General features: G+C 45.4%; 1 protein-coding gene across 5 annotated transcripts in view; it reads left to right on the top strand.

Moving 5' to 3' along the window:
* Positions 1–19,713, top strand: part of NFATC2 (nuclear factor of activated T cells 2) — a 101,585-nt gene that overhangs the window by 17,087 nt on the left and 64,785 nt on the right. For all 5 annotated transcript variants that reach the window (XM_085314069.1, XM_085314068.1, XM_085314067.1 and 2 more), the window contains exons 3-4: positions 593–761; positions 17,911–18,113. In XM_085314069.1, the coding sequence (XP_085170195.1) occupies positions 593–761; positions 17,911–18,113 (372 nt within the window). The remainder of the gene's footprint in view (positions 1–592; positions 762–17,910; positions 18,114–19,713) is intronic.

The raw sequence follows: 19,713 nt of genomic DNA, 5'->3' as shown, positions 1-19,713 counted from the left end.
TGGAATCCTGTCTGCCCTCTCGTCAGCAAGGTTATCCCCACACTGAGGTTATCCCATGCTGCTCTGGACCTAGTAAATGCAAATTGCAAGCAAAAGAACTTGGGCCATGACTTTCCATGTTTTGTTAGAACAGTGTTGGCAGCAGTTTATACTAATAAGATAATGACTGGTTAAAATCCAGTGCAAGTTCTAGTAGTACTTTTTAATGTATTCATTTCACTCAATAAACTCTTGTGCATTTTGAGAACAGGAAAACTAACACTAGGTAAGAATATATAGCATTTTATYCTTGTTCATCTTGTTATTTAATTATATCATAAATTTTATTTTAAAATAGTCTTTTTAAAGAAACTATTAMTGTATGCAACTGGTAAGTAATGGTGAATGGAGATAACATTTCAAAATACATRTTAGCTGTGATCAAAGTTGAAGATGCACAGCATATTCTCACTGAAATTAAATAGCGAGCTCCTGGTCATTTCAGCAAGAGCAGGAGAGCAGCCACAGCGGGGTGCTGGGAGGAAGAGCAGAGCAGGGCTTTGAGAACCGAAGTACAGCAGAGTGTCAGACTGTGTGATCTCGCCCTGCCCAGCTTGCCCGTGCAGTCGCTCCCGCCGCTCGAGTGGCCGCTCTCCAGCCAGTCTGGCTCGTACGAGTTACGGATCGAAGTGCAGCCGAAGCCCCACCACCGTGCGCACTATGAGACGGAGGGAAGTCGGGGGGCAGTCAAGGCACCAACCGGAGGTCACCCCGTCGTCCAGGTAAGGGACTGGAGAATACCTGGATAGTGATGAAGTTGGGGATGAGTTCATTTTTGAAAATCTTGCTTGGGGATGGCCCTGAGAAGGGGGGAGCATGTGCATGTGGGTGCATTTGTAAACAGGCTTAGTGTCTCAAGTTGAACAGTGGTGAGCATCCAGAAGTTTGGAAAGTTGGCTTGGATGAGCTTGTGAAAGCTCAGAAATGCAGCCAAAATATTTGCCATCTTTTCTGTGCTAGATATTAAACCTCCTGTGATTGAACTCTGTCATAAGCTGTCCAGCTGTGCTGAACTGCAGCTGCACCCGTTTCATCTCAGAAACACTCCTCTGCGTCACTTAAGGCTTTTCGTGAGGTTCAAAATGTGCAAGCATCAAGCCTAGCTTTCCAGCTCAGCTTTAGCACAGTGTCCTATCCAAAATGAGATTTAAAATAAATAGCAGATTGTGTTAAATAAGAATCACCAGGGTGAAGGGAGGTGTCAGGCTTTGCTCCTCTGGGTCTCGTCAGTGCAACAGGAAGGCGCTATGGGAATTTCGGACCCTATCTGATCCTTGGCTCCTGTCTGCTGCCTACAAGCATGCAGCACAAGACTTCTCCATGTCCTTTTAGAGTTTAAGTTCTGATCTGTGCCTCGGGGGCTTTCAGAACCTGATTTCTCTTCTCATACCCCGATCGGCTCCTTTTCATTTCATTGCAGTATCAAGAGTGAGCTCACCCGTGCAAGAGAGGAGAATGTGGCCAAATGTTTTTCTCCACAGTGGGAAGTCTTTGCTTACACAAGGGAACTGGGAAACTCAATTAGCTGAAATGAATCCTCTGTACATGATATGGTGAACTAGTTTTATTTTTTCCAGTGAAATTTCTCCTTGTGCCCCCTTCACCTTTGCTAGTCATTTTTTTCCTGCGTTTGTATTTTTCCTCAGCTCCTCTTCCTTTTCCTCTCTTTTTTTCCTCTCCCAGGTAGGTAACAAAACTTCTTATTTTAAGCCCATTTAAGCTTAGGTTAGAGAATTTCACCTGCGTAAAATTCCAGCACTCAGCACATTCCTTTTTGTTGATACATAACTTGCTGACACTGGGTCCTCCCTCGCATCCAGTTCTGCTCGTCATCTGTGTCAACGCTGCCTTCTGATGTCTGGATATATGACACCAATAGGAAATCTCTGCAATAGCTGTAGTTGTGGTGTGATAAGGACAGAGAAGGACAACTTAATTATGCAGGAGTGGGGATGATTTCAAAGAAAATGTTGGTGGCCTGTCTCAAGCTGTAAATACAGAGAGAGACTTGTTTACCAGCTTCGTAACCCTAGAGAGACAGCGAGTTTCGGCAGCAGCTCACTCGTGAACTGGGTTGATGTCACTGCAGAAACAACTGCAAGTGGTGAACAAGCTGCAAACCGACAGTGCTGGAGGTAACTAAGTTTGGCCCTTGCCGACCTGAAAGGTGGATGAGCTGAGCCATTAGTGTGTTGCAGAGGGTGTAACCATGGCAAGTTTTATGTGAAATAATGATTGCATACCTGAACTGTGTTCACTTGGGTCCACATCAGCCTTTTCACTCATTTCTCCTGATTTCATCTAGTACCGTTCAGGAAGTAAAGCCACACTTTTGGCCAGGGTTGCAAGGTGCTATTGTAATATTGCTAGTAATGATGTATAGCAACTGTATACATCAACCGCAGCTACAACTTTTGTTCGGTGAAGTTAGGGTGCATCCGACACGGGCTCCTGTCACAATTGTGACTTGCTACGGAAGGGCTGAGCCAGGAAAACATTTAAGCCTATGCTTAATTTTAAGCATGTGATCAATACCATTAATTTCACTGGTTGATCTGTGCTTAACATCAAAGATATGTTAAATGTGTTCCCCTGTAGGCTCAGCCCCTTTTAAAATCAAGCCATAAATTGTTAAATCAATGAGTGAGTTTGCTTTGGTAGGGCTGGACTTGTGCGTATAGGCTGGATATTTGAGTAAAGGGTGCAGGATAAAAATAGTGATCACGTTTGATATACCTTAACATATGCAATCTTTTTAGTTTATGAATCCGTTAAACTCGTAACCCACGGTCGTGTGTTGCAGCCACATGGATACATGAACTACATGGCCAATCAAATGATACAAACTGGTATCATTTACCTTCCCAAGATGACCCTGTCAACAGGATGTTTATTGCAATGAAGGAGTTTCTTGTGACATGGGGAAATAAAAATGCTTTATTTCCTTCCTGTAATCAATATCAATCAGAAAGGGATTTATATTTTCAGTTGGAGACAGGAACTGATATTCCTAGTTTAATATAATTTATTGTCAGGCTTAAGGATCTTGAACTGTAAATTCAAAGATCCACGTTAAAAGACTCCCAAGCAGATGTGCCTCTGCACAGCTGTGCCTGCATATGTGGAAAATATGGACAGTTTCTTTATGGAGGTTTATTATAAACATGGAAGTATTCATTGGATTTGTGTTCATTTTAATGTAACAAGGTTCATATGGGTACAATGCAATGAGGTAGTTGCACCTGTGTGGTTTATGACATCTGAAACTTGTGAAGGCTAGTAAAATCTCAAGTTTTCATGTTATAAAACTTGTTTGGCTCCAAGTTTTTTTCTTATTATTATTCTTTCCCTTAGTGAATTTCAACATTTTTTTGTGTTTTGTCAAGTTCAAACAGTACAAAGATAGACAAAACGAAACAGGCAAGCATCTGTTTTTAAATAGTAGATGCTGTGCTGAGGAACGTGCGCAGGAGTTAAAAGCAACAGGTTGCAATAAAATGAAATGAAATGAATTTTCGGCAAGATCTATCAATTCCTAGTCCCTGAGCAGAGAACAGCGCTGCTTACCTGGGGACGACAGGGCTGTAGCTCTCCTGTAGGCTACAGACCTTCTCTAGAGACTCACAGCACCTTGGCAATGACGAAGACTGGAACCCACCATCCTTGGAATTTTTTGGAGTGCTAGAATCTCTCCGTACCAACTCCCTTGAATTCAGTGGTCTCTCAAGTCCTTGCACTTAAATACCAAAAAGCCAAACTCATCTGGAGTGGGAGAATCCCATCAAAGCAGTGTGATCTATACTACAACTGAATGCCTCATTCATGTTATTGTTTTACAACCACTTTTGATAGAATGTGATTACAGCATTTTGATTAACTTCTCGAAAATATCATAGAGTCGTATTATCTGGTTCTTAAATTTTCCTAACAGCTTCCCTTTATAACCTTCCATGTGACTCATCCAGCTGAACCTTGTGCAGGAGAAAATGTTGGCTAGTTTTTGCAGCGCGGTGTTGTCCTGCAGTATTTATTTTTTGAAAATTGTGTTTTGCATGCGAGTTTCTTCTTTGGGTGCTCCGAAGCTATAGACCAGCAGATCTCATATCCTCCAGGCCTTATCTTGTGGTTTATCTTTCTGATGCTGCTTCCTCTTCTTCACGTGTCTAGCCCCGAGAGTTTGTGCACAAAACTCTGCACCAGTTCTGCACTCACAGCATGGCAGAAGGAGAGTCTGATTAAACCAAAACCTCTGGTTAGGTGGTCCATACAGAAGAGGGCATTTACTACTTTCTTTATCTGGGCAGAAGGAAGAGAGAAGCTCATGTAATATTCATACCATACAACTTTAGAGTCCACCTAGAGTTGCACAGAGGAACGTAGGCTCCTGATTTAGGTGTTCTGAATCACTCTTGGGAGGAAACTGCAGCTTGCTATTAACTATAGAGAAGCTGAGCTTCTATTTTAGGGACCTATGTTGAATGCCAATATTTAGACAGCATGAGTATCCCCTAGATGTTAAATAAAAAAAATGAAAACAGCAAGGAAATCCAGTGTAGCAAGGATAAAGCTGAAGTTTACATATACCTATCGCCTTGCAGGTCTGCTCAGTAACTGAGAATGCAGAGGAGGGGTAGGCATGATTTTTTTCCTCCTTTGCAACTCTTTAAGCAAATTAGAGGGACAGCTGTTATCTGTACTACAGCTGACCCAGTTCAAGTTCTGAAGAGACTGTTCCTCGTGAGGGGTAGAGCCTGCTGCTGCATCGAGAGCTTATGGATAAGACTGGCATTGAGATGGCAATCCAAAACCAGATGTAGTTCTTATCCAAGTTCACCCAGCAGCAGACTACCCAGACAGGTAAAAATCTCCATCTCTGTGTGCTTTTAGGCAAATATCTGTTAGGAAGGACATGGATATATTTGAATTCTGTTTGGGACAGGAGAGGTGAGCTAGAGGATCCCTTGAGATCTCTCCCAGCACTATTTTCGATAATCTTTCTCAGAACTCCCACCACTCAGGAGATATTAATGTTTTGGGGCTGTTGGTATTGCTCACTTCCCTGCGGCCCCATTTCCCTTGACATGTAATAGCACTTGAGTCATGCTGAATGTTGGCATGAGTGTCTTTCATACTGCCCACAGGAAAATGTTGAAATAAGACCTCTTCCCTCTGTTACCTCCCAAATAGGAGGAGAGAGACAGAGGATCCTAAACTGAGATTTTAATTTCTTCAGCAAAGTTTCTTCTATCTTTGAATTGTTTAAGACAGTACTGAGAAGGAAAGACCGTCTCAGTAGCAGAGGCTGGATTTGGAGGAGCTTCTTCCATGGTCAGATAGAGTCTATGGTCACTTAAAAGCCGTATAAATATTGTTTGGAAGACTTCCATTAAATTTAGTGGTTCTGGTTTTGTGCTTTGCATGAAGCCAGTTTTTTTTCAAAGCACTCAAACATGTGGAAATGATGTTTCACACAATTGTGTGACATTTCAGGGAGCTGTAAGCAGAGCCCTTGTTCTTCCTTAGAAGYAAGTGGGAGTGAAAGGAAATGCTTTTAAAGAGGATAGGCTTTAGGCAAGTGGCTGTCCATATACTCTGGATAATCGGATCTGTACTTGTTTCATGAGGAATGGGTTGCAGTTATGTATGTGTTGCAGCCCATATGGATAATTGACGCAGACCCATTTCATGTGATAATTTTCSCACATTCTGAAGTCCTCAGAGGTCCTTGGAGATGAAGGTGCTTTATGATTTACTGCTAGATTCATCCAATATAAAAACTGGGAGTGGTGACATAGGGTATCAAAATCAATTGTGCCTCTGCCATGGAGTATAAAGAAGTGGAAGGATGTTATTTAGTTAAAACTTTGTTTAAGAGAATTCAGCTAAATCTTGAAGTAAAAAAGTACATACAAGATTCCTTATTTTTATTTATTGTTACTATTTCCCCCACCCCATTTTTTCCCCTGTCTATGTGTTTTGGACCTATTTTGCTGTACATAATCCTCAAGGAAGCTGTTTTTCTGAACAGCTCTTCAGCACAGTAATTTGTAGTAATTTTCTCAAAGGAACGTGTCCAACTCTGGCATTTTGTTTTCTGTTGCCATCTTGGCACATCTTTCCCCTGATGTACTGCTTCACTAATGTGTCTTTACAAAAGGCTCAAAAACTTCTGCATGAAAAGCAGTACATAAGTAACCAGTCACTTACTCGCATCTCTCACTTTTTCTCTCATTTTCACTATATTATTAACTCCATTTTTCATCAGAGACCTTGTTTCCCCCCCCACACACACACACACTGTCAGATAATCTAATCAATTCAGTGCAACCTGAGGTGGCAATTTTCAGAAGCAGTTAAGGATGTGAGCCACTGGGGCATTGCTCTGCTCTGGATCGGTGCAACCAGCCAAACCCACCATGCACCCGGCATCCGCAACCACCTGACTCTCGGGGAGGCAAATTCCTCCCGTTGGGCTTGGATGTTTGCACCTTCCCACAGGCTGAAGGGGGGGAAATTGGAGCCAACGTTGCTCGGTGATGGGCCGTGCCCGAGCTCAGTGCTGGGGAAGTAGAGGTTGGTGCCGTTGCAAAAAGCCAGCACGGTGGCTCGCCTTTTTAGGTAGGCACAGGAGGACGTGTCGATGGTGGCACTGCTGCYGCCCACCTTTACGCACCAGCTCGGTGGCTTCGGTGCTTCCCCAGGAAGTTCCCCAGGGCGGGCGTCCTGGCCGCAGGGCTCAGCCTGACGGGGGTCTCGGGAAGTTAAACGCTGCAGGAGAAGCTTGTTGGGGGCCAGCAGGGACCTTTCCCTCCGAGCTGGACCGCCAGGGCTCCCCCTGCCCCGTTTCCCCCTCGCAGCAGGAGGAGGCGATATCTCAGGTGGACCTGCCTGCACCCAGTGTCCTAAAACCACTCGGGAGCGTTACTAGCAAAAGCCCTGGTGACACTGGCGTCTCAGAGGTCCGTAAGGTCCTCASTCTGTTCTGGGTGTGTGAGGTAGCAGAAGCTGCACGGTTCCTCCATGGGAGAGGTTTTGGAGCAGTAACCTCCCGCAGGGCCACGATGGGCCAGCAGGGCCCAAGCCGGCCCTCAGCGGGCACCGCCGAGCCCGACGGGGCTGTCTCCCCGCAGCCTCAATCCCCAGCGCGAGGGGAGGCGGTAATTCTGGTATGAGCTGTCAGCCTGCTGGCGTAGGTGCATCTACTTTAGGGATTTTACTAGCTTGAATATAATGGTAAAAACAAATAAATAAACGCTCTGGAAAGGGGGCGCTTTCTGTTCAGCAGCACCGGCCCAGCTTTCCCTTGGGTTTTAACCTCTAAAATTGTGGTGACTTTCACTACTTTTTTTTTTTTTTTTTTTTTTTTTTTAATTAAAAAGAAGCTGTAATGGTAGAGTTGTTAATGAACACACAGGAGCTGCCCTGCAAGAACAAACTTAGGTTCCACTTTCCTTTTATATTTGAATTTTGCCCCGTGTGTTTTCTTGTGGTTTCGAAGTCAAAGACGACTTTGTTTTCTAGCCTAGGCTTCCCGTGGGGCCCTGACTTTTAAATGTACGCGACTTCCAGCCTGCTGCTAATTCTCTTGCTTATTAGTAGAACAAGGATCTTTGGTGGAAACTCGTATCCAGGTCGGAGCCTGATACTGTGCTTCGCGCCCTCACGAGCAGGGCTTGGTTAGAGGCGCAGTCCTGCTGAAATCACAGCTATCTTGCCAAGGRGATTTGCTGGTGAGGGCAAAGAGGGCTGCGTTAGTCCTCCTCTCACTGCCTCGTCCAGCTAAGGGGAAGTCGGGGGCCAGAGCGAAGCTCGACGTGTTTGCACTTCCTCCGCGTCTGGCCGGGCTGCGCTCGGGCCGTGGAGCRGGCTCGTGCTATAGACCATTTTTGCACTATTCCCATTGCGTTTACTTCCTTTTTCTAGCAAGCAGGAGCCTCATGCGGGCTGTGCTGCTTTTGGATCTTGCAAGGATTACACCCGCGCAGGGCAGCGCGTGACAAATTGTGCGTTTCACGCCTGATTTACCTGCAGGATTACGGGGGCTGTTTGCACCACGGTGATGGCTGTGTGTGCCATTTAAGCTCAGAGCTGTTAGTTTCTGGATAYGTTTACTGTGGTTACATGTGCTTATTGCAGGGATAGATGTGCAGGTCTGAAAACACAGACCTCAGTTTTAGGTACATCTGGGAAATTCTGTTTAAAAAATATCTCATCAAATTTAAGAGTAGATCAGCCAGTACTCCTCACACCACAACTGGTGGCAATAGCATGTCCCTACCTTGAGATCTGTGTATCCAAGTCTCACTGGGGCCGCTGAAGAAATGAAATTACTAGATAAATCAAAAGCAATGTAGGAGAATACAGATGAGCCTGAACTTGGCTTGTGTTAAGATGTGGGACTGGATGGAATAATCAAATACGATCTCTAATAAACCAAGAYTGGAGAAAGAGCTGGCTTGTAAAGACATAAATGCTTTCTCTGATACTCATGCAAGAAGAGAACTGTAGGATAACAGTGAGGATAGTTAGCTAGTGGGAGAAATTAACTGGAAACAAGCTGGATCCTGTGTTGCTTAAAGTCTTTAAACTGGGCCTGCATGCCTGTGTGCGCAAGGGATGCGGTCCCTCCGGCAGACCTTGCATGTAGGGGAGTGCATGCTAGGAGAGGATCTCCGCTCTGGGTTCCTCAAGAAGCTCTTTTCATAGTTACTGGAATTCCCTCAGACTGATACCCTTCGTGTTGTGGGTGTTGCGTGCTCTGACCCAAGGAAAGGCGAGGAAGTATTGCCCTGGTTTGCAGTTGGGCTGCCAAATTTCAGTGCAGTTCTGTGCTGGAGATAACTGAAATGTCGATGCTAAAACTTTCAGTGTCCAGAAAATAGCATTTGGTCTAAAATGCATTGCTTTGATGGAAAGTAACTTTGGCGGAGAGGAGGGAACAGAAAGAATACCAAACAGTTGGAAGATAAAGACCTGTGAGATGCAAAAGGCCCAAGTTCAAATTTCTTGATTAGGCAGATCTGAGGCTTGGACTGCTCTTACGAGTGCTTTAACTGGGGGACTGTATTCAGGGCTTGCCTGCGTGGGGGAGCCAGCGTGCAGGAAAGCAGCGCTGGCGTTTATGGCTGTTAGCCGTGCACGTGGATGCTCCCAGCCCAGCAGTGATGTCTGCAAAGCTCATCCCATTCGCAGCACGCTAAGAGCAAGAGAAGTTCATGCACAGCAGACAATGTCCTGTAAACTCACATCAGAGCTTTCTGGTCGCCCGCTTTGCTGTACAGCTAAGCCCGTAGTTCCTTCCTGCCTCTCAAGACCAATGTCTATTTAATTGCAACTCTGCCTCGCTCCAAGCAAGGACTCGCACCTGGGTCTCCTGTGTCCTGGGGGAGCATTTTGCTCGGCAGACTGATAGCTCTTCAGGGCGAAAGGGACTGGACTCCTCCTCCTTGGCTMTTGGTGAACATTTTCTAGGGTCTCTCTACTTCATTCTGAAACAACTGCTGAAACTTTGACACTTCCAACAGGCCTGAATTATTTGCTCTCTGAGCATGCCTCCTGTTGCTGATTTCAGCATGAGAATGAAATTGGGGAGGAGAAAGGCTCCTGAGGCTTTTTTTTCCCCCTCTCTCCAAAAATGGCCACATTTCTTTCCAAAATCTGACAATCAGTCATATAGCCTGTGGCTAAGCAAAAGATTGACCCAGTGTGCCTGGATGCAGACCCTGCTCTGGAAGGGGACACGGCTCTGAGCCTTGCTGGAGAGTGGCGATTTGGTTTGAGGTTCAATTCATTCAAATCAGTTGTCATCGCAGGCTGAACCAAGTCGCCCTGGGATGCTCTTGCTGCTGCTTCTGCCCCGTCTCCCCGCTTCTCGAGCTGTGTACCCTGTCTCAGCCGCGCAGCAGCGTYGGGCTGTCCAGCAGCGAGCAAGTTGCTCCTGAGGCCGTGTGCTCAGTGCTGCACCTGGGGCATCGATGCGTCTTCCATCTGCCAGGAAGAGCGAAATGGCTGTTGCAGAGGAAGCTGTGGATTTAGGCAGTAAAGCAGCATTTCAGCTTGCCCCCCTTCACTGTGCTCCAGCTTGCTGGGCTGAGGGCTGTTCCCACATCACTGCTGATGGCTGGCAAGGGAGCGACCTGGTGAGTGGGGACACGTGGCGGCAGGGCCACGGGCCAAGCTCCCGCTGGCTCGGTTCTGTTGAAATCTTGCATCCTCTATTTTACTTGTGGCAGAAGCAGTTTTGTCTTGCCAAGGAGTGTTTAAAACTTTTATCTGGAGTGTATGCACATGGAAGCTGTTTAACTATTATTTCTTAGCATGAAGAAAATGACATTTTCACTCAGCCATGAGTAAGTACCCTTATCAGCTCATGTGCAAATACTCCGATGCATAATGCCTTTGTTTTTAAGCTTTCAACTGAGATAATCCAAAGTATCTTGAAAACGGGATCAGCTCTTCATTGGGCAGGGAAACTGAGGCACAGAGCRGAAACAGCTCGCCCATGTTGTGATGTAAGGTCAGTGTCAGAAGCGTCAGGACTAAACCCAGCTTTGCCCCTCGATCGCTTTCTGCTGAGAATTGCCTTCCCTGGCCTGGACCTCTGTTTCAGGCCAGGGTGAAAGTAGGAAGCCCAGTTAGATACTGGGAGTCTGGTTGTCATTTACGGTAAGGAGCAGTAGAGCAAATGAGACGCAGTCCTTGGAATTTTGACAAAATTGTCACCAAAATAAGAAACATGCAAAATTGAGTATAATAAAAACTCATCATTTAGCAGAATCAGATGTTCAAAGGATTATCTTCTGAGGCCTTTTGAGACTGCTTCAGTAAGGAGTAAAAAAACTGAGGCAGAGATTTCCTTCTGGTTTGCATTCTTTTGCTATGTCCCAAGTACATTAAATTGAACAAAAACATGTGACAAGTTTCAACTTTATTGCTTAATGTCAGCCCCTAACCAAAGCAGGCAGGCGAGTTGCTACATGCTGTGGTGTCTGGATGAGGTCTTTGTGCTAATTACTGACAGCTATTGATATGCCAGGCTCCCTGAGACGATACAGCGAGCTTTTCCATCCCGGTCAGTGTACTGTTGAATAAACACCCCCCAAAATCCTTGAAATTGTTGCTGTCAGAGTGCATCAATGACGAGAAATAATGATCAAGCCCCAAAATGCGGAGTTCTTTCAACCAGGAAAAGACCATAGCGAAAGTGCCGCGGCGAGCCGATGTCCTCAGGCAAGCACATCTTCACCTCTTCTGCTCCGTGTTGTCCTAAAACGCGCGCTGGCACGGAAAACGGCCTCGGGGCTGATGGAGAGCCTGAGCAGAGGAGTCATTTGTGGTGGCTGAAGCTCAGTGCCACCGGTTTGCCTCCGCAGGCTCTTGCTGTTTCTGGCGGACGGCGGGCGTTCGGGGCGGGGGGTCCGCCCGGAGCGGGGCGAGCCGCCTGCCGGAGCTGGGTGCCGCTCCTYGGGAGCACGGGGAGCGCTGCGAGCGCTCCCTTATCTCCCCGAGTACAGCAGGAAAAGGGAAGCGGTAGGAGGAAGCGACTTCTCACGCGGCTTTGTATTCGCTCCTAATTGAGCGTTGCCAGCCGAGCTCGGTTTCCCTGCTTTTCGCTAACGGCTGACGGCCGTCTGTCTGAATCAGCGCGCCCTTGCTTCCAGAGCTGACCACACACATGCACGCCCCRTTCGGAGGGAAGCTAAAGTGACTTCCAGAGGGAGATAGCAAGTCATACGCGGCGGTTAATAGGCTAAGCCTCATGTTACAGGCAGCTGAAACACGCAGGAGAGCTGATTAGTTTCAAGCAAATAAAATCACTAAGACTAGTGAATTCATTCCCCAATTTTATACTTTCCTTCTGGCAGTAGCTGGCGTTGTCTAGACAGGAAGATGTGTGCAATCAGCTTTAAAGATGCTGCTTTATACCTCCCAGGGGAGAAAGACCTAAATGCCTGACAAGCAAGGCTCTGCTGGGATGAATGGGAAACAAACTATTCCCTTCTGCTTGCTAAGGCGACCGGCCTCTGTATCAYGGGGTGATGTTTTCACCCAGGCTCTTCAAAGGTCCCCGTAAGACTTGCAGGTACTCCTGCTTTTGCCTTGCAAAGCCCATCACCGTTAGCATGCGCACCGGGTCTCCAACTTTCCCGTGCACAATTCCCAAACTAGAAATCCTACGGAAAATTTGTCTCCAAAACCCATTGGTTAAAAAGGCAAACACAGCRGCTTGCAATGCTGGCAGGAGCCGAGGAAATGCGGCCGGAGCACACCGGTGCCATTTGCAGCCGAGGCTGGCGAGCCGCCCTGCCGCGCGCAGGGCGACGGCGCCCTCGGCGTTCTCACTGCCCTTGAGCTGCGCGTTCAAAGCACTTTGCGTTGCAAATCACTGCACCTCTCTGCCTTGGCTTCCCCTTTTACACAGCCAGAAGGAATATGATTTATTTCCTACCTGCTGGGAATCCTCCTACCTCATGCTAATAATGTTATTCTATGTAAAATAGAGTAATATTTACATTTGAGTAAATATGTCGGAGGTTCAGAGGTCTGCTTTTCAAAGTTCTCGCTGAATCCCCTCTCTGCGTACAAACATTGCAGCTATAGGTGACCACCTGCAAAATCTTTAAGGAATTCACCCCTCTCACTTCACTGTCAATATACCACTCAGTTATTTGATAGCAAAACTAAGCAGTGTTGCAAGCTTCACTTTTGCAAAGGGATTTGCTATTTATACAGCACAGTAAACATGATCCGGTGTTTTTAAATCTCCGTCCACAGCCAGAGGCTATGCAGACTGTGCACGTGCAGCAATTTGGTTCATCTGAACACCAGGACAGGGACTGAATTTCAAACGTCCACTTTAAGTGCTCATGTGTTTGGAGCTGAGGTCTCAGTTTGTAAGAAGACAGAGATTTAAAATAGTCTTGGAAAAAATGGGCTCTTTTGTATGCCTAAGGTATGGTCTCAATTGCCATAGAGTCACAGCAGCTGTGTGCTTAGGCAGGTAAGGGGATGGCTGTAGGCACTATCATGCCACTAATGGCATATCTGCTTTTTTTTTTTTTTTGCCTAGAGAATTTTAGACATGTGCCGTTCTGTGCAATATATGCCTTTAACCCCTTCTCCCACATTTAACTGGTATTGATCCATCGGTGGAGTGCAGAATGAATGAATTTTGTTTTTGCAGGTGAGCCAATGATTTTAATCCTGCCACAAATTTCCATTTTGTTTAGAAACCCAATTGTAGCAGCAAACCAAACAAGAAAAGCCTCCTTGTTTTCTGAATGATGTTATTTGTTTATCTGCCAAAGTGCTTTGCATTTCCTCAGGTCACAGACCAGCCTGTGTCTGGCTATGTTAATATTATAAGAGTAATGCAAAAGCAAAGTTTAAGAAAAATCTTTTGACTGAAAGAAATAGGATCTTAAAATCCCAAAATAGAGTATGGAAAGGTACACATCATGTCTGGCTTCTCTTTCCCCTTGTGGCAAATGTGACTCAAAGGAGTTGGATTTTTTCCAGCATGATCAGTATACAGTTTGGGGGAGTTTTATTGTGAATAGCTCACCTTAATGCACACAAGTATTTCCTTCCAGGGTTCTCTATTCATAAATCTTTCTTGATTCTCACTCTCTTGAAATTGAAATCCAGATGCTTTTTTTTTTTTTTTTTTTTTCACTGAAAGAAGAGTGAAAAAGGCAGAGAACACCTTGGCCCTGTGTTGGTCCCCTGGTCTCATCTCTGGTGGAACTCCCATTTAGCCTGAATAAGTAGTGTAGCCTTGTGGCCTCCCTGGGGCAGCTGCAGCTCATTGCAAAGCAGCCCRGGTCTCCCTTCCCGTTAGATGAGCAAAAGTGTAGGACTGAGAAATTGTGGCTTTTAGAGTGATTTCATTGTTGCTAGGGCAGAAAAAATGAACCTGAAAGTAATAATTTTAAAATTGTTTTAAGTCTTCACTTCTCCRTAGAGTTCTTTTAGGGATTGTTTTTCCTCCTCCTTTCTTTGTGCCATCAAAGAAAAGATCAGCTTTTTGGTTAAATTTGGAAGTGGCTGGCTAGCATAGCACAGGTTAGTGTTTATCAAGAGTAGCGATCTCTAATATTTCAATATTGAGGAAAGGTGCACCTGAAACAGAGCCTTAATGTGTTCTTTCGCTCTTGCTCACAATGAATTTCTCTGCATAAAAATGCAGCAAAAAATATTGACTCATTATGGTCCCTGTGAAGTGCGGTTAGCATCATTAATCCCATGTTACAGATAAACAGAGAGGTTATAAGACCTGACCAAAGCCATGCAGTAAATTTGTGGCAGAGCTGAGTTAGGATGCTGACTGTAGCGAGCTGCCACCTTTATTGTGTGCTCCTAAGTCAACCTGGGGTGCTCTTATAATGTAAAGGTAGATGGAAATGATTATGGTAAATCATAATTTATATTAGCYCTTTAAATGCAAAATGCAAACAATTAATTAAAGATAGGGATCTACCCTTTAAGCCTCTATGCTTGATTCATACATATATATATATATATTTCTCATTCTATTTGCATTTATAGCATTATTTTGATTTTCCAGTGATGTCATCCCAAAGTATTGCCTTGTCATAAATTACCAAATCATCTTCTTACTTTCTTCCTGTGATCAAACGAAAGATTTAAAATCTGGTCCTTTGAAGAACCAGAAGCTCTTGTACTGCGTGTACGCGCCCTAGTCCAGCAGGTAGTATAAACACTGCCGTACAAGCAGGCAGCTGATTCCTTTCTCCTTTAAATATGTATACGTTTATACAGACACACACCCACAGACATAGCTATTATTAGAAGACCATGAATAGTTTCACCTTGGGAACTCATCCTATACATGAGCAAAACCACTACTGCAAATTACTTTTAAAGGCGGCCAGCATTAAACCTGTGCATGTAGCTGGCTCTATTACAGCCACTACTGCCTATGTGCTCACTGGGGGCAGATTTTCTTTCATAATTTATTATCCGTTTTGCTCCATTCCAGTCTCCCACCTCTAACTGGGGGGTTTTGTTCTGCCAGGGCAGGGGGTAGAGGGAGTGCTGTTTTGCTGCTGCTGTAATAGCTGATCCAGTGTGAAGGATGCTCTCCTCATCTTAGCTGGATCCACACAGAGTTATTTCTGTCAGGCATGAGAATAAACATGTTGAGTATTTAAATATACTCCTTTCTCCTCCTTTTCCCCTTATAAAGACAATATGGGTTTTTGTTGTGTACTGGTTTTTCACTAAAGGCCAGGAAATCTTGGATTTTGGAAGTACCAAGCTTGGGATGAATTTCAGTATGGCTCTCCAGGGAGCCAGGGAACCACATTTAGTGGGCTGCCGTGGATGAACAGTGATCCACACATTCACGCCTGTTCCCAACAGACCTATCGTTTTGACCTCTGTCACCCTTAATCTTCTATCTTTCAGCCTCACTCCTTACATTTCCAAATCTCCTCATGGCCACCGTTGTATTTATCACATTCTTGGCAAAGCTGCTTCCCTAATGCCATCCCTTGTGCTTGGGGTCCGGCTCTGTCCCCCCTCCGTCTCACTCTTAGATCCAACCCGCATGTCTGCACGGAGCTTCGTACTCTATTTCGCCCGTTAACAATCCACTGGAGAGCTCGTACGAGTGAATTACCCTCGGGGTCCGCGCTGCGGCGGGGCTGGGTTTGGCCATTCGTTCATACGTGGCCTTTACTTAAGTGCTCGTGTCTTCAGCGGAGCTGTTCACGTGAGCGGAGGCTGCAGCTCGGGCCCTTGGGATGCAAGGTCCTTGGGGCACAGAGCCGGTCTTCGCACGCCTTGCCAATACGCCCGCGACGCGCGGTGGTAGCTGGGAAGCGAGAGCGTCGCTTTACATTCGCCGAGCTGAAGGGAGGCTGCCAGCGTTGCAGGGGTGCTGCACGTGGTCCCGTTCCGGGGGGAATTAGGCCTTCTATGCAAAGATACCTCCTGCTGACTAGTGAAAAGAAGAGAAAAAAAGGTTTGGCCATGAACACTATTAGCCTAATCATTCTTTTCTCTGATCTTGCTGTACTATATGCTTTGTATGGCTTCATCAAGGTTTTGTTTGCGGACAGAATAATTGAAAACAAATTTAGCATGTCTTAGACCATGAAGTTCCCTTTCAGCTAGATCACTGGCTATGCGGTAGATAAATGTCTGTTTTTAATTTTTGGTTATGTGAGAAATTTAGACTGGTTTGATTTGTAATTTTGAATGTTAATAAAGAAAAAGGTATTTCCTCATCTCCTGGCCTGTGGAGGGATTCTGGCTTTGTGTGCTTCTCCAGCAGCAAATACTCTTTATAAAAATACTACTTAGTACAAGAGAGGCTATTTTACTTCGCTGGACCCTAGCGGCCCCAGCCATGAACTAACCTCTTTGTGCCGGGTACTGTGCAATTACAGAACGAACCCCCACGTCTACCTGTACAGGCTGCAGTGTAACGTAACGCAAGCGCAGTGGCTGAACGTGGGCTGAAAACAGGGCGGGAAGGGTGAGCTTCAAGGAGCAGGGAATCGACCCCAGCTGCATAAGTAACTTCAGGAGAACAAGAACATACTCTTTCTTTTCAAGACTATTGAAGAGTATTGCAGAAAGGAGGGGTTGTAGGGTGGAGATGTAGGTACTAAAAGTGAAGATCCTCCYGGGGGATGAGGCAGAATGGCAGGAAACTCAACGCTCTGAGTGTCTGAGAACCTGATACTGGTGTTTGGTGCCGGATTTGGGAAGTATGAGAATAGATGTGGATAACTGGGTAGAAAATGAGAGATGGGAGGTCAAAGGGAAGAGCTTGAAGATGAGKACAGCTAGCTTTTATCTGCTATGAGGAGACAGAGGAACTGGAGAGATGTGAAGCAGGGGGTGACTCGAGCAGAGTGAGGGGTCGGGAGGATGATATTTCCCGCAGGGTTCGGAGCAGGTGTGAGCGGCTGAGACTGCCTGTGACAAAGCCAGAGAAAAGATCATTAATTTCTGAAATGTTTATACGTAGTTTAGCATTTTGGTTCTCAAAAACATATACACATTTTCTAGATACTTCCTGTTTGGAGGGAAAAAAATATTTTTTACTGCAGTTGAAGTAGGAATCACAAGCTGAGCTGGGTGAAACCTTTTTAGTGAATGTTAGGTGGGACGTAAACTAGATATGTGTTTACAAGCTGGACAGCACGTAGGGCCTGGCCAAAAGCCTACTGAAATTAATGGGCATTTTACATTAGCTTTGTTAAGCTCTTCTGCAGGTCCATGCAGATGCATAACATCAAAGTGTATGGGCATACAGCGTATGCACCATAACATCAAAGTGTATGGAGGTATAGTGCATACTGAGCGGCGATGGCAGAAGGACACTTTCCTCGCTCCTCGCTGCATTTCCCGCTGGCCAGGGCAGGGAGCACTGCCCCAGGCTGCAGGTGCCAGGAGGTGACTCCTGCAGCTTCACAACTTCACCCACCCAATAGGGAAGGGTCTTCTGAAACCTACTTTGGAATCGGTTGCAGCAAATTAAACAAATATACTTAAAAAYATATCTTTCTAGGAGTTTTGTCAATCCATTTTGGAGACAGCTGACAAATCTCTGGTAATGGAGAATTTAAGTCTGGCATTTTTTTCTTCTTAATGTGTTTAATATTATAACCGTTAATAATGTTTTCATTAGCTACTTTCCATGTGTACCATGGACTCCAGAAAATACTGTTAAAAGGAAATCTGTCTCTGAGAGCAGAAAAGAGGCTGGTTTTAGTACTATACATATCTCTATATATGTCTACACATCTATATGTATGTTTCTAGAACTTTTTGGTTTCTTGATATGAGGGTGTTGCAAGGCCTATGTGTGATAATAGATTTTTAATCTCTTGCCAGCTTCATGGCTACATGGAGAACAAACCCTTGGGTCTTCAGATCTTCATTGGGACAGCAGATGAACGGATACTTAAACCTCATGCATTCTATCAAGTCCATCGCATTACGGGAAAAACTGTCACCACCACCAGCTATGAAAAAATCATTGGCAACACCAAAGTTTTAGAGATCCCATTGGAACCCAAAAACAACATGAAAGCAACGTAAGCATTTTTTTTATTATTATTAGCAAAGTTGAGGAGGATTAAATTGGCATGTGAAGTTCCTCCTACGGAAAGGACTCACTTAAATGAATAAAGATGTTTGCTCTAGAGGGACTTCCCATTCCAATTCATTGGGATGATATATGAATTTTAGACCATTTTTGTAAAAATAAGAGCAGAGTAACTGGGTTAAAGCTGCTTAAAGAGTTGCCACTCATTGGCTGACACCACATGTTTTTTCTTATTTACACTGATTGCTGTAGTGACTGTATTGTAATTATCTGTCATATTCAAAGTCAGAATGGTTTTGTAGAGAGATGAGACTTGAATCTGCAGCCTTGATGCTGCAGTGATACAATGGGAAAAGGTGCAAGAGCAACAAGGACAAGCAGGCAGTGGAAGAAAGGTGTGYGTTTTAGGACAAATGTTTTAGGACATTTAATGGAATAGAGCACTTCTGAACTCAGCCAAGTTGCTCTGCTCATGAAATCACAGTATCTCCCACTGTAATWTATCAACAGAAAAGCAAGTGCTGGTACATCTTTTCTGTATTTTTTCTTCTAGCTTTATGGAGGCAGAGGGATGAAGTGGGCACCAGTCTGAAACTTCAGACTTGAATGTGTTCCAGACAGTGTCAGAGTGATTGCTCTGTAGAGGAAAGAGCTATACTTCTGTCCTTCAGAGGATACTGAAAAAATTGGCAGAGCTGCTATGTTTCTAAGCCCCTTACTTCATCACAAAATCCACATTCTTTCTTTATATATCTTTTTCAAAATAAATATCTCACTTCTCCCTTTCCTTCAAGCTTTTACTTCCCCCTGCACCCGAGGAAATAAATAATAGTCCACATCTCAAACTTAAGCAGCCAAGCACTAAATGGAACATAAGTATCTGTTCCTAATGAGTAACCCTAGAATAATAAACCTCTGCACATGTACAGTGGCAAGGAACAACGTGGGTGTAGGAAACATTGGGGTTTACRCCTCTTAAGAAGTGATTTTAATTCTTATCAATGAAGGAAAAATAGTGTATATATCAAAACAGGAGCTGGTAGCATCCATTTAGTAAMAGTTCTTGTTGCACCTCCTGTGGAGTAATCTTGTGAAGATTAACTGGTCACGTTTATACACACGCTGGTGTAAGCAATCCTAATCGTTTCCCAGCCCCATCCTCCTGCCTGCAGCCTCCCTTTGCGCAGGCGCAGGGACGTGGCGGGGGGGGAGCAGCAAACCACTCGCTTTGCTTTGCTGCCAGGCTGTTGCCTTGGCTGGGAACCGGGCCCCCCTCCCCGAGGGCCTTGCAGGATGATGTGGTAACCTGAGCCGGGACCGGAGAGCGCAGCTCGAGCAGTAGCCCCTTGTCTGAACGGAGGGAGCRTTTGGGTTCCTGCTTTGGAACTGAATTCAGTGCTCGCCCGTACAAACCGTGAGCAGAACGTGCTCGGACGGCGCGTGCGCTTCGGTAGCTCGGCTGCTGAGCTTCCCCGCCGAGCTCAGCATTTGCCTGCGCGTTGGCAATAGCTGCTCTGCGACCTCTGGGCGCTAAAGCTGTTTGGAGAGCTGCCGGCGGAGCCTTTCGTGCCTCACAGCTCTCCGACGAC

The sequence above is a fragment of the Rhea americana genome, unplaced genomic scaffold, assembly GCF_003343005.1.
Source record: "Rhea americana isolate MKP2758 unplaced genomic scaffold, rheAme1 scaffold_4, whole genome shotgun sequence".
Lineage (NCBI taxonomy): Eukaryota > Metazoa > Chordata > Aves > Rheiformes > Rheidae > Rhea > Rhea americana.
The sequence above is the reverse complement of the archived record's forward strand: the minus strand, read 5'-3'. Positions and strand labels throughout refer to the sequence as shown.